This window comes from Micropterus dolomieu, linkage group LG20 (genome assembly GCF_021292245.1).
Source record: "Micropterus dolomieu isolate WLL.071019.BEF.003 ecotype Adirondacks linkage group LG20, ASM2129224v1, whole genome shotgun sequence".
NCBI lineage: Eukaryota > Metazoa > Chordata > Actinopteri > Centrarchiformes > Centrarchidae > Micropterus > Micropterus dolomieu.
This window is the reverse complement of record NC_060169.1, coordinates 17,955,538-17,967,264: the sequence shown is the minus strand read 5'-3', so window position 1 is coordinate 17,967,264 and position 11,727 is coordinate 17,955,538. Positions and strand designations below refer to the sequence as shown.

The window sequence follows — 11,727 nt, the reverse complement described above, 5'->3', positions numbered from 1 at the left end:
GTGTGTGTGTGTGTGTGTGTGTTTATCTGTTCGGTGATTCTCAACCTGGGGATTGGTGGATCTTGAGATAACTCTTGTGGGGTCACTAGATAATAAATTGTCGAACCTCAGATTCAGGAGGAGCAATACTGATTCCGGACTGGTCGAGGAACAGTAGACCAGATCTCTACCTTTGCAGGGATTTCAAGAGAGGTCATGGAAGTCTGCCCATCCGGTGTTTTGTGAACTTGGAGAAGTCCTACAACTGTTTCCCCCGGGAAGTCTTGTGAGTGTACTGCGAGAGAATGGGGTACCAGGGGCCTTAGTACTACTTCTATAATTGGAGTGAGAAGTGAGAGCTGTGTCCATATTCTTTGCAGGAAGTCAAACATGTTCAGTGGATGTTGGGCTCCGCCAGGGCTGTCCCTTGTTACTATTCTGTTTTTGATCTTCATTGACAAAATATAAAAGCACAGCCGAGGGGAGGCGATAGTCCAGTTTGGGGACCTCAGAATTGCTTCTCTGCTCTTTGCAGATGATGTGGTTCTCTTGGCTTCATCAGACCGTGACCTTCAGGGCAAACTAGGGAGGTTTGCAGTTGAGTGTGAAGTAGTTGGGATGAGGGTCAGAGCATCCAAGTTTGAGGCCATGGTTCTCTGCCGTAATACGGCTGATTGCTTCCTATAGGTTGGGAGTGAGTTACAGCACCAAGCAAAGGAGTTCAGTTATCTTGGGGTCTTGTTCACTATTGAGGGTATAATGGAGCGTGAGATGCACAGTCTGATTGATGCGGTGTCAGCAGTAATGCAGGCACTTTTGCACTGGACCTGCAAAGCTTTTGATTTATGGGATGATCTACATTCCAACTCTCACCTTTCAGCTTTGACTGAACAAAAGAGACTGGGCCTGGGGTCAGCCTGGGAGATAAAGTAAGGAGCTCAGACTTCTAGAGGGAGCTGGATGAAAATTTATGCGGTTTGGGCATCTGATCAGGGTGCTTGTGGGCAGGAGACCTTCAGCCAGCACAACCCGGCTTGGATGAGCGGCAGAAAGTGGATGGACTTGCACCGGGTTGCACCATTTGCCACTCTGCAGGCCAACACTCTGTGGCTAGCAATATAATTAGATGATACTGCGTTTTAAGAGGGCAAGCCAAAAATGTCAAACTCAACTCCAGCTGTTTGTTCTGACTTCTCCAGGATGCGGGCAGGGTTGAGGAGCACACAGCCATGGACCTGGCGGCAGAGCAGCTGCGTTCATGGCCCAGCCTGAGCAAGGAGAAGCAGCTGGAGCTGGTGAAGAATGAGGAGAGCACTGTCTTCAGCCAGGCCATCCACTACGCCAGCCTCATGGTTTACCTGCTAGTTCCTTTGGACACGAGCAAGAACAAGCTGCTCCGCAACACCCCTGTCGCTGACTGGGAGAGCGGCAGCAACAGCATCGTCACAAACAGGTCAGGAGAGCAACAGCACAACGGGGTTCACTCTCTGAGTCAAGATGTAGGATGCACAAACTGCTAACTGTTTAACATCTTTCTGTATTTACTATCCACAAAGACCAAACATAGATTTGTACACAGAATCTGTAAGGTAGAACAATCAGTTTTATCTGGAGGAAACCTCTAGGTAAGGTTTCATGATTTGGGAGTATGTGTACCTCTCATAATAAGGTGATGATAAGCATGTGGGTGGATGTGGTGTAACTCACAGTCTACATGATACCTTCCTATTAAGCCAAATGGAACACAGTACCTCTCCTGTTTCCGGCCCACATTCATCCTGTGGGCTTAGTCCGTTACTGCACAAAACCGAGTGATGCTCATTTACTTCTGTTGGGGAGTTTCAAGCTCTCGGGGTTTCTCTACTGTCTTTACTACACTGCACTCACCCAAACCAAACAAAAGTGGAAGTGATTTCCCGTGCTCTGCAGTAAGTGGAACAAATCTGGGAAGATCCCCCATGTATGTCTTTTCTTAGAATTGAAAGGCATGCAGCCAAAAGACTCTGGTTCAATATTTCAGGTAGTTACATTTTAATAGTCGGAAGAGCACAATGTTAATATTAAAATGTATGTGATAGGCAGTAATTGAGCTTTATTAAACATGTTGTTCTAAAATCCATGTTTTATTCCCCAATAGCCCCCAGAACACAGTGTTGTTATTTAATTCTGTGTTTTGTTTCTATTTTTAATGACTCGAGAGCGAAATTCTGCGGCCAAGAATCTGTTTGTGTGGAAATTTTCTCTCATTTCTTTCTTTCATTTTTGCCCCAGAGTTGTTTGTTTCTCACACTGAGGACATTTGGATCTCATCGCTCTCAGGTTGCATCACCATCTCATGTGAAACATTCTTCTTGGCTACTAGAGTCTAAGCGATTGATGCCGGCATCGCGCACAGCTCATGCCAGGCTCTCGCTTTCACTGCTCTTTATCACGGTGCATCCTCAAATCCATGTCTGTTGTCGCACACAACAACTGAGCCCTTAGATCAGATCTCCTCCTGGACATGGTGGCTTGACCTTTCTCATTTCCATGTGTGTTTTACAGCATTGCCGGTAGCGTCGCAGAGAGCTTTGACACAGAAAGCGGGTTTGAGGACTCGGAGAGCAGCGACGTGGCCAACTCTGTAGTGAGGTTTGTTGCCCGGTTCATTGACAAGGTGTGCACAGAGAGCGGAGTGACCCAGGAACACATCAAGAGCCTGCACAGCATGATCCCAGGTACAGCGCTCACGGTGTTCATTCACATCTCTGCCACTGTCCTAATTTCCACAGCTTATACAGAGTAACCCTTGGATGTGTGTGTTCTCAGCTCAAGCCAACAGCAGCGGGGGCCTCTGAGCTGATTAACTCCTGACATGTTAAATGGCCTTAAAATCTGTAAATACACTCTCCTGGTTGTAAGGGCATGTGGTCGTACATGTGTTTTTCAGTACTAGCTGTTCGTGCACTTGTGTGTGCGCACATATGGTAACTTACCCCAACTTGTGACCCGTAGGCATCGTGGCTATGCAGATGGAGGCTCTAGAGGCAGTTCACAGGGAGAGCAGGAGGTTACCTCCCATTCAGAAGGTGAGTGTCGCTCTACACCTGGCTGCTGGAGCTTAAGCTGTACATGCAGTCTATGTGCAATAATATGGCAGGGTTAGCCTTTTTGTAAATCTAAACTTGCTCAGAAATATTTTGTGTAGAGGGTCAAAGTGAATGGAGGATGATGGTTACAGTGCCGTTTAATATACCTAAAAACACTCATGTGTGGGAGCTGTAGTTTTTGTACTGCTAACAAATACATTTTTGTTGTTAGCTTGTACATTTTTATTAATAACAAGTGCTAGATAAAATAGATTTAGGAATATGGATTTTAAACTTCTGGATCACGTTTTACTTTTTCAGAAGTCGATGATGAAAGAAACCCTTGTTCAGAGATTTTGTGGCAACAGGCCTAGCTCTGAAGCGACATCAAGAGAAGCATCCAGAATTAAATGTCATAATACTATATACCAGAGGTTTTCAAAGTCTGAGACTGTTGGCCTTCCCTCAGACAAAGCTTGGAAAAAGTAGGATTTTTTTTTACTTCCATTCACCAAGCCTCCCCTGAAACAGTTTGGAGCCCCCCTGGGCAGGCCTGCCTCCCACTTTGAACCTCTGCTACAATATACTTATTTTAAGCACAGTATCCAGTATCCTCACTCTTAGTTTAGTGCCAATCTCGTCCAGTGTGTTTAGGTCCTTATCATATTTCTTAGATTTACCAATTGGTTTTTTGGACCCTGCTGTATTTCTGCCAGTTCTTGGTAATTCCTCTTGCAAACACTCATACTCTTACACACACTCATTCACACAGACAAACACCATGCCAGTACTGCCTTGGGAGCAACCTGGAGACCGTGGTGAGCAGTCTGTCTGCTGTACCTTGTGGCTAACTTCTCACACGTTTATGTGCTGGACAAAGCTTCCATCCTGGACATCTAGTAGCTAGCAGCATGCCAAAAAAATACTAAAGTGTGTAAACAACACGTGCTCTAGATTCGTGACAAGTTGGAATAGCAGTAGTATTGGTAGCAATAACATCGGAAGAAAAACAATGAAGGCATTTAAGGTGCAGCTCTAATAAGAAGCTGAGCTTGCAGCAGTAATGAGGTGCTGAGGGACTCTCTTCTCAGTCTCGCTGTCTATTCAAGGACGGATTCAAGAAGTTCTTATTATCTCCTGGCCAGACCTCCACTCCCCCAGGTTGGCTATGGCCTTAATGGGAAATGCTGTGAATGATCTAATGTCCCTCCTCGTGCGTATTTGTGACAGTGGAACAACTGAGTGTTTCTCTTCTGGCTTTGGAGGCCAGAAGGAGCCGAAGCAACACAGGGTGCAGACGTGTTTATTTCAGTTCATGCAGTAGAAAAATTTTGTTCATAAGTGTTTTGTTGAGAAAACACCGAAATGCGGTCAACACTCTAGTAGTGCATATCATATGAGGGACACACTATGTGTTTTCTCTTCTTCTTTCTTTAGAAGCGCCGTTAACTTCTTCTTTGAAAGTGTACAGAAACTGATTCCAAACCCATGCAGAATATGAAACGTGCTGCATATACAAGATTTTTACTGTTTTAAACTGAACCTCTTAACTTGATTGCTCACAGTAATGTCACACAAACAGCTACTTTTAAACTGATTCTACTACCTTTTGTTACATATGGGTTTTCATCCTAAAATGATTGATTAAGTAAGCAGAATAATATATGCAGCATTAAAAATAAAATCTGTAATGCATTATAGTTTCTTTCACATATGTGAGCTTGAGTCCGCCCCACTGGGGAAAAAAAAATAACTGATAAGAATCGACAAACTGTTTAATAAGCCTTATTCTACAAGTTAAAGTGCATCATGTCAGTCAGTGTCCATATGTTTAAATTTAGAAAAACATAAAGTGAAAACAAATTGTTACTCTATAACAAATACATTGAATAAACAGAAGAGTTCTTACTTGAAAAACAGATGATTGGGGGTTGAAATGGTAAATTGGGCTCTACGGGGAGTACAGATTTATTTTTGTTGGCAAGTTTTTCTTTTTTTTGAATGCTATTTAATGCTTAGTGTGCCTGCACGATGTGTGTTTTTTAATGGTGACGTCCATGTGAAGCTCAAATAGGTCCCAACAAGGGCATGTGGTGCTGTGATTTAACATTATGATGATTTTTCAAATCTGATTCACTGACACAAATGTTTTTTCTGAGTCTCTCATTTTGAGTTTCTTAAGTTACTGGCAGTGAAAAATGTCTAAATTGAAGCTCAGACGTGTTCATAGACAGATACAGTTTGTGCTTATGCTTCTGTCCCTGGGTATAACGTGTTATTATGTTTTTTCCCCATCAGCCTAAGATTCTGCGTCCAGCACTGCTTCCTGGAGAGGAGCTTGTGTCAGAGGGGTTGCGGGTTCTTTTGGACCCTGACGGCAGGGAGGAGGCCACTGGAGGCCTCCTGGGGGGCCCACACATCCTGCCAGCAGAGGGAGCCCTGTTTCTCACCACATACCGCATCATTTTCAAAGGCATCCCCCATGATCCTCTGGGTAAATACTGAACCACAGCAACACTAGCTTTTAGGTCTCAATAAAATGAAAATTCACTTTTTATATGTGTTCGCAAATTATCAACGTTAAAAAATATGTTTATGTTCTTTTGACAAAAAATGCCTTTTTTCTTGGACAGCAGCGCATTTTAAGTTGTTACCTCATCACATAATAAAAACTATTTAAACTAATAATTCGGTCCATTTATTTAAAGCATGCTATCTTTTTCTGCTCAAATCAAACAAAACATTATTTTCTAATCTGTTGAATGATCCTGTTATCATCATAAATTACAACAACAAGGTAACAATGCCTTCTCATTATGATTTAATAAAGCAGCAGACTTTACCCTGGTAAACCATACTCACCACTGTGATGATCTTTCTACACTATTAAAATTATGTTCATTCCCCATCTCTCTCTTCATTCATTTGTTGTCACCTCTGTATTGTCAACTATCTAACAATAGTATAAAGCAGAATTAAACAGAAGTTATTAGCAGGTGGTGTGTAGTGTTAGTAAGATGCTGCACCGGTCATCTCAATAATGTGACACTGATCTTTGTTACTGAATGTGTCCAGTGGGGGAGCAGGCGGTGATCAGAGCATTCCCAGTGTCCACGCTGACCAAAGAGAAGAAGATCAGCATCCAGAGCCAGCTGCAGCAGAACATGCAGGAAGGCCTGCAGCTCCGCTCTGCATCATTTCAGGTAAACACTGAAACACACTCTCATGTTAGTGCAGTATGCGCACAAGTCATCAAGTTAAAGTTATTGATGTTTCTGAGATATTAAATTCACATTATTATATTAACTGTAATATAAATAACTTTGTTAACTCACTGGGCTGCCAGAGGATTCACAAAGTGCTCAAACTAATATATAAACAGTAACATTTGAAGTTATAATGAACAATCAGTGTGGCACATCTTTTACCAACTGTCTTGTGTTTCATAATATGAGCTTGATTCTTAGAATCAAAAGGAAAAGCAATTTCCTGCCAAGTATGTGTTTTTAGTCTTTAGATGTACTGCTATAAAAGTTTTTATGGTTCATTCCTATCTTTTTACTTACACAGATAATAAAAGTTGCCGTGGTCTTGGAGTGTAGGTCGCTTAGCCACTGTGGACATCGCTTAAAGCTAGAGTAGGCAATTTATTTCAGAAGCTTTTTTTGTTATATTGTTGAAATTCTCTGTAAATCCCAACAGCAATCAATAAATCAAATGCTCTAACACAGAAATTTAAATAATCCAGTATCTGTGTGGCTGTTGCAGGACTGTAATTCAGTCCAAGTTAAATAATTGTCAGGCCTACCTGCCGACCTGCCCGTGCACTCCCTGCACATAAAAATGTGTTTTGGCGGAGTGGCTTTAGAGGGAAGCCTAAAGGGAGGGGGTGAGCTTTTTTCTCTTGCTAGTTCTCCAACGTTGCCAACCCCAGCTATTAATTTTGTTGTGCTTCCACACTCACTGGATGAGTGTGAGTGGGGGTATGCATTGAGGAAACCTCACGTGGGCTGTTTTACCAATCTCGGGGTCAGATTTGCACACTTCAGCAAATGTTTTGGTGCAAAACAGAGAGGAATCTTAGCAGTGAAAAACAGACAACTCTGACCCACTGAGATGCTCCCGACCTTTAAAGATGGCATTGACACATGTCTCTTGGGAATTAGAATCCAGTGTAAATATGATCTGTTGCTTGTGTCGTTAAATCAGCAGTTTCGCTAATATTTCTCACAGTTGATAAAGGTGGCATTTGATGAGGAGGTGAGCTCAGAGATGGTGGAGATCTTCAGAAAGCACCTCCAGAGGATCCGCTACCCACAGTCCATCTTCAGCTCCTTTGCTTTTGCAGCAGGACAAACGGCACCTCAGCTAATCCTTCCAAAGCAAAAAGAGAGGAACACTGGCTTCAGGTTTGTGGTGCAGCTTTACAGCAACAAGCTCTCGACTTACTGGTTACTGGCTAATCTGCTAAACATCACTGAATTGTGATGAAGTGATTTTGCCATCTGAAATATTAGAGGAAATAAAAGCATATCTCAGCAGTTTGTTTCTTCTCTGGAAATGTTGAAATATCCTCCCACCTTGATGCTGAAACTGCACACATTAAATTACGTCGCTTGCCCTGTACTCCTCGCAGAACACTGTCCAAAACTATTGTCAAGGGAGCAAAGAGGGCCGGAAAGATCACCATGGGCCGGGGTAGCCAGACCACACTGAAGAAGAGCGACAGAGGCAGCAGAATGACCTGGCATGAGGATGATGACATTTCAAGTGAGAGAAATGACACGTGGTTGCTGTGGAGACAGAGGGAGAACAAAAGGCTGATGAAAATGTGAAAGATTTCAACCTGTGCATGTGTGTGTTTCAGTATCGGACGATGGTGAGCCGCCACCCAGCAGCACTTTGCGAGCATCAGAGAAGTCCACCATGGAGCAGCTAGTGGAGCAGTCCTGTTTCCGTGACTACCAGCGCCTGGGCCTGGGCACCATCACCGCCAGCTCATCTCGCTCCAAGTCAGGCGAGCAGTTCAGGATCACAGCCGTGAACAGACTCTACTCCCTCTGCCGCAGGTACACACCTCTCACGCTAGATACCTGCTTTTAAAGATAAATTGTTCTACATGTGCCTCAAGACAGTTCAGAAACCTGCTGATCCATGCCGATTCTACTAATTGCAGTAAAGCAGCACTAAGCTTATTAGTTTCCAGGATTTGCAGCGGGAAGCTTTGTAAGCCTCAGTATCTCAAAAGGCCAGAGGGGAGTCCTCCTTTACCTGGCAGACAGATGTTTGACTTGTTAATTGAGACGGCTGGATTCAGAGTCAGTCTGTTCTACAAAAACACACATGCTGTGAGTAATACAGACATAATCCCACTCAGATCTTTGCTGCAAGAGACCATTTATTCAGCTGCATCTCTGTGAATGCACACATGGCTTTGCTGGTGAGTTAATAATGGTAGACATTACTACTACTACTCAAATGTAAGTCGCTTTGGATAAAAGCGTCTGCCAAATAAGTAAATGTAAATGTACTTGTGAGTTTGAGATTTCTATTCTCTTTCTCTCTGTCAGTTACCCGGGGCTGTTGGTGGTTCCTCAAGCAGTACAAGACAGCAGTTTACACAAAGTGGCACGCTGCTACAGACACAACCGTCTGCCCGTTGTGTGTTGGAAACATCCCCGTACCAAAGCGGTGCTGCTCCGCTCAGGAGGCTTCCACGGCAAGAGTGTGGTGGGATTGTTCAAGTCTCAGAACCCATCCTCAACAGGTGTGCATTCGCAGCAGCTCGGAGGTTTTGCTTTATAGGCACAGCTGTCATAGCTGTCTTTACTTTTAACGTGTTACTTTAGCTAACTGATCACCGCGAGCTAAGTGAAGCTAACTAGCTTGCAGTGTTTTTGTTTGTAGCATTGAAGTTCATCTTTTAACATTGATTCTACCACCTGTGCAGCTTTGCCCCCTGAAACAAAAAGCCAAGGAAAAACCTTTTGACAGCTTACTTATAAAACACTTGAAATGTGGCTTGTGATTCAAAGGGATGATACAAAAAAAAGTAATTATTTTCTGCCTAAATTAAGTGTTGTGTTCTGCCTTTAGCCCCTGCGTCATCCTCAGACTCATCCAGTAGTCTTGAACAAGAGAAGTACCTACAAGCCATCCTCAACTCCATCCCCATCTACTACAGAATGAACGGAAACAACACCCTGTCCAACCGCTCCCTCATAGGCCTCTCACCAGGTACACTGCAACAGTGAACATTTTTATTTATTTGGTGAGACTAAATACCACAGTTGTCTCTTCTACCTGCCTATTTTAATCTGCCCTCTGGGAAAATTTCAAAATCATTGACCCTTTATATGTGAACCAAAATTCTAGTGTTACATTGATAGATTTTTTTTTTTTAGATCTTCCATTTAAGTGTCCCGCTAAGCAGTACCAGTGAGCCTGCATGTGTCAGGGCTCTGAAACTGGGACACCTAAATGGAATGCAGCCATCAATGTAAAATCAGTTACTCCTGTGTTTTTCAAAGGGGTTGGGCGTGAGAAAGGTGTGTCAAAAGCAAACAGGGCAGAAGAGTGTTGGATTAGTGGAGTCTGCAGGGATTCAGTAAGCTGTGCCTTTGAGGCTAAACTCTGGGCATTAGTTCCCTCAAACAAAGCTACGTCACCTGACTGCCCGTGCTCCCACCTGACCTGAATTTACTGTGGGATGGCCTTGGCTCCGCTGTGGGAAAGAATTTAATTTGTTTGCAAGGGACAAGAGGCCACGTAGAGTTCAATCCTTCTGATAAAGAGAAAAACTGCAGATTTGCATTCTCCAGAATTATTTTTGTCATTTGGCAATCATTCCTCTTCCCTTTTGTGTTTGCATTGGTCAGCGGTTGTTTTTCACCTACTTATCTTTGTGTGTGTGTGTGTGTGTGTGTTTGTCTGACAGAGAGAGACTGTGTGGGAGAAATACTGTATCTGATATTTGGTAAAATTTGGAAGGAAATGTGTACAATAAAAGGTTATGTAAGAATCAAAGGACAACCTGGGGTCACTGGCCAGCTCATCCATCTCCTCAGACTTCACCTCCTCCTGCCTGTATCCTGAACATACTGGACAACATACACATGCACTGTACTGAAGCTGTGTCCACGGTGCTCACATACATGCACACACACAAAAGGCGAATTATCTACATTTCAACATCATGCATCTTGTGTTTAAAGCGCTCAGTTAATGGGAAAATTGGATTTAGCTCAATTCTGCAACATAAAAATGAGTTCACTGCCAAAAGACATAACTAATCATTGCAACCAGTGTTGTTTTTGCTAGATGTTGAGCATCAACATTTGTCAACTTGTTTGTGATTTTGTGCTAGCACTAATACCTTCCTGAACCTGTCTCCTAATCTGACACTTGTTGTAACCATCCTGTGTGTTGTGTGAATGTTTTGGCTTCAGGCAGTGACAGGAGGACATCCAGGATGCCAAAGATGGCTCCTGTCCATTTAGACATCCCATTCTCAAACAGCTTTACCAGAGGAGGTGAGTGTTGTACTCTTGTTTCCTATCCTACATGTCATGTATCTTCCTACTGTCAGGCGAAATACAAAACTCAACAGAACTATTAGGTCCAGTGTTTAAGCATCATCCAGTCACTTTGGGGAAAGGTTACAAGGGGCATGTGTTCATTTTGCTCACATTTTAGATAATCACAATGGTGAAAAATAAACTCTATTGTGATCTGCAGTGTTCATGTCAAATGAACATTACTGTGAATGTAATCTCACTTAATGTACTGTTAAGCTGACACATCATCATGAGTGTGAAAACTTCCGAGGAAACGATCAGTAATGTTTTGTCTCAGCCAGATGTTGTACATGGTGTCCATGCATGCCTAAGGTGTTAGTCACTGTCATCAGATGACGGTCAAAGGTGAAAGGACTTCTTTAACTGAACCCTGTATTATTTTGACGTTGATTACTGAGGTCATAAAGTTACAAGCTAACAGTGATTTAACATCAAGTTCAAATTCAAGTTTACAACACAACACCCAGTAATAATAGAATATAATACATATTGTGTTCATTTCTAATTATTATTAATTATTTCGAAGAATTGCTTTTTAGTTACGTTTTAGTTAATTATTTTGGATACAGTTAAGGTGTGTTCACAAACAACGCAAATTTAATCCTCGCTACGCTTTCCTAGCGCTGGTTTTTTACACTGGACAACTGTTGAACGTTAACGCACAACACGAAAACGCAAATAAATACAACCTGTGATTACTACAGCTGTATGAACTCAAAGTAAACATTTTGCTGTGATTTAATTGCAATAAACGAATCTAACTGATGCCGAAATAACTACAACATGATGCAGATTTGTTAAACATATGAATTCATGCTTTGTCAGGTTTGTCAGCAAGTCAGCAGGACAATAGCTTCTAAAATGTTTGTTTTCTGAATGGAGTTCTGATCGATCAGGGCTATCAATTCAATTTCAATTTTATTTATATAGCGCCAAATCACAACAACAGTTATCTCACAGCGCTTTTCATAAAAGAGCAGGTCTAGACCGTACTCTGTGATGATATTTACAGAAGCCCAACAGTTCCCACCAAGAGCAAGCACTAGGCGACAGAGGCAAGGAAAAACTTCCTTTTAAGAGGCAGAAACCTCGAGCAGAACCAT

The 11,727-nt window shown here is 42.6% G+C and overlaps 1 protein-coding gene across 1 annotated transcript in view; it reads left to right on the top strand.

Annotated features, from left to right (window-relative positions):
* sbf2 (SET binding factor 2) overlaps positions 1–11,727 on the top strand; it is a 53,524-nt gene that overhangs the window by 37,706 nt on the left and 4,091 nt on the right. Inside the window, exons 18-28 of the mRNA XM_046033258.1 lie at positions 1,179–1,432; positions 2,524–2,696; positions 2,974–3,047; positions 5,346–5,541; positions 6,123–6,250; positions 7,281–7,456; positions 7,684–7,817; positions 7,915–8,116; positions 8,618–8,814; positions 9,144–9,284; positions 10,496–10,579. Of these exons, the coding sequence (XP_045889214.1) occupies positions 1,179–1,432; positions 2,524–2,696; positions 2,974–3,047; positions 5,346–5,541; positions 6,123–6,250; positions 7,281–7,456; positions 7,684–7,817; positions 7,915–8,116; positions 8,618–8,814; positions 9,144–9,284; positions 10,496–10,579 (1,759 nt within the window). The remainder of the gene's footprint in view (positions 1–1,178; positions 1,433–2,523; positions 2,697–2,973; positions 3,048–5,345; positions 5,542–6,122; positions 6,251–7,280; positions 7,457–7,683; positions 7,818–7,914; positions 8,117–8,617; positions 8,815–9,143; positions 9,285–10,495; positions 10,580–11,727) is intronic.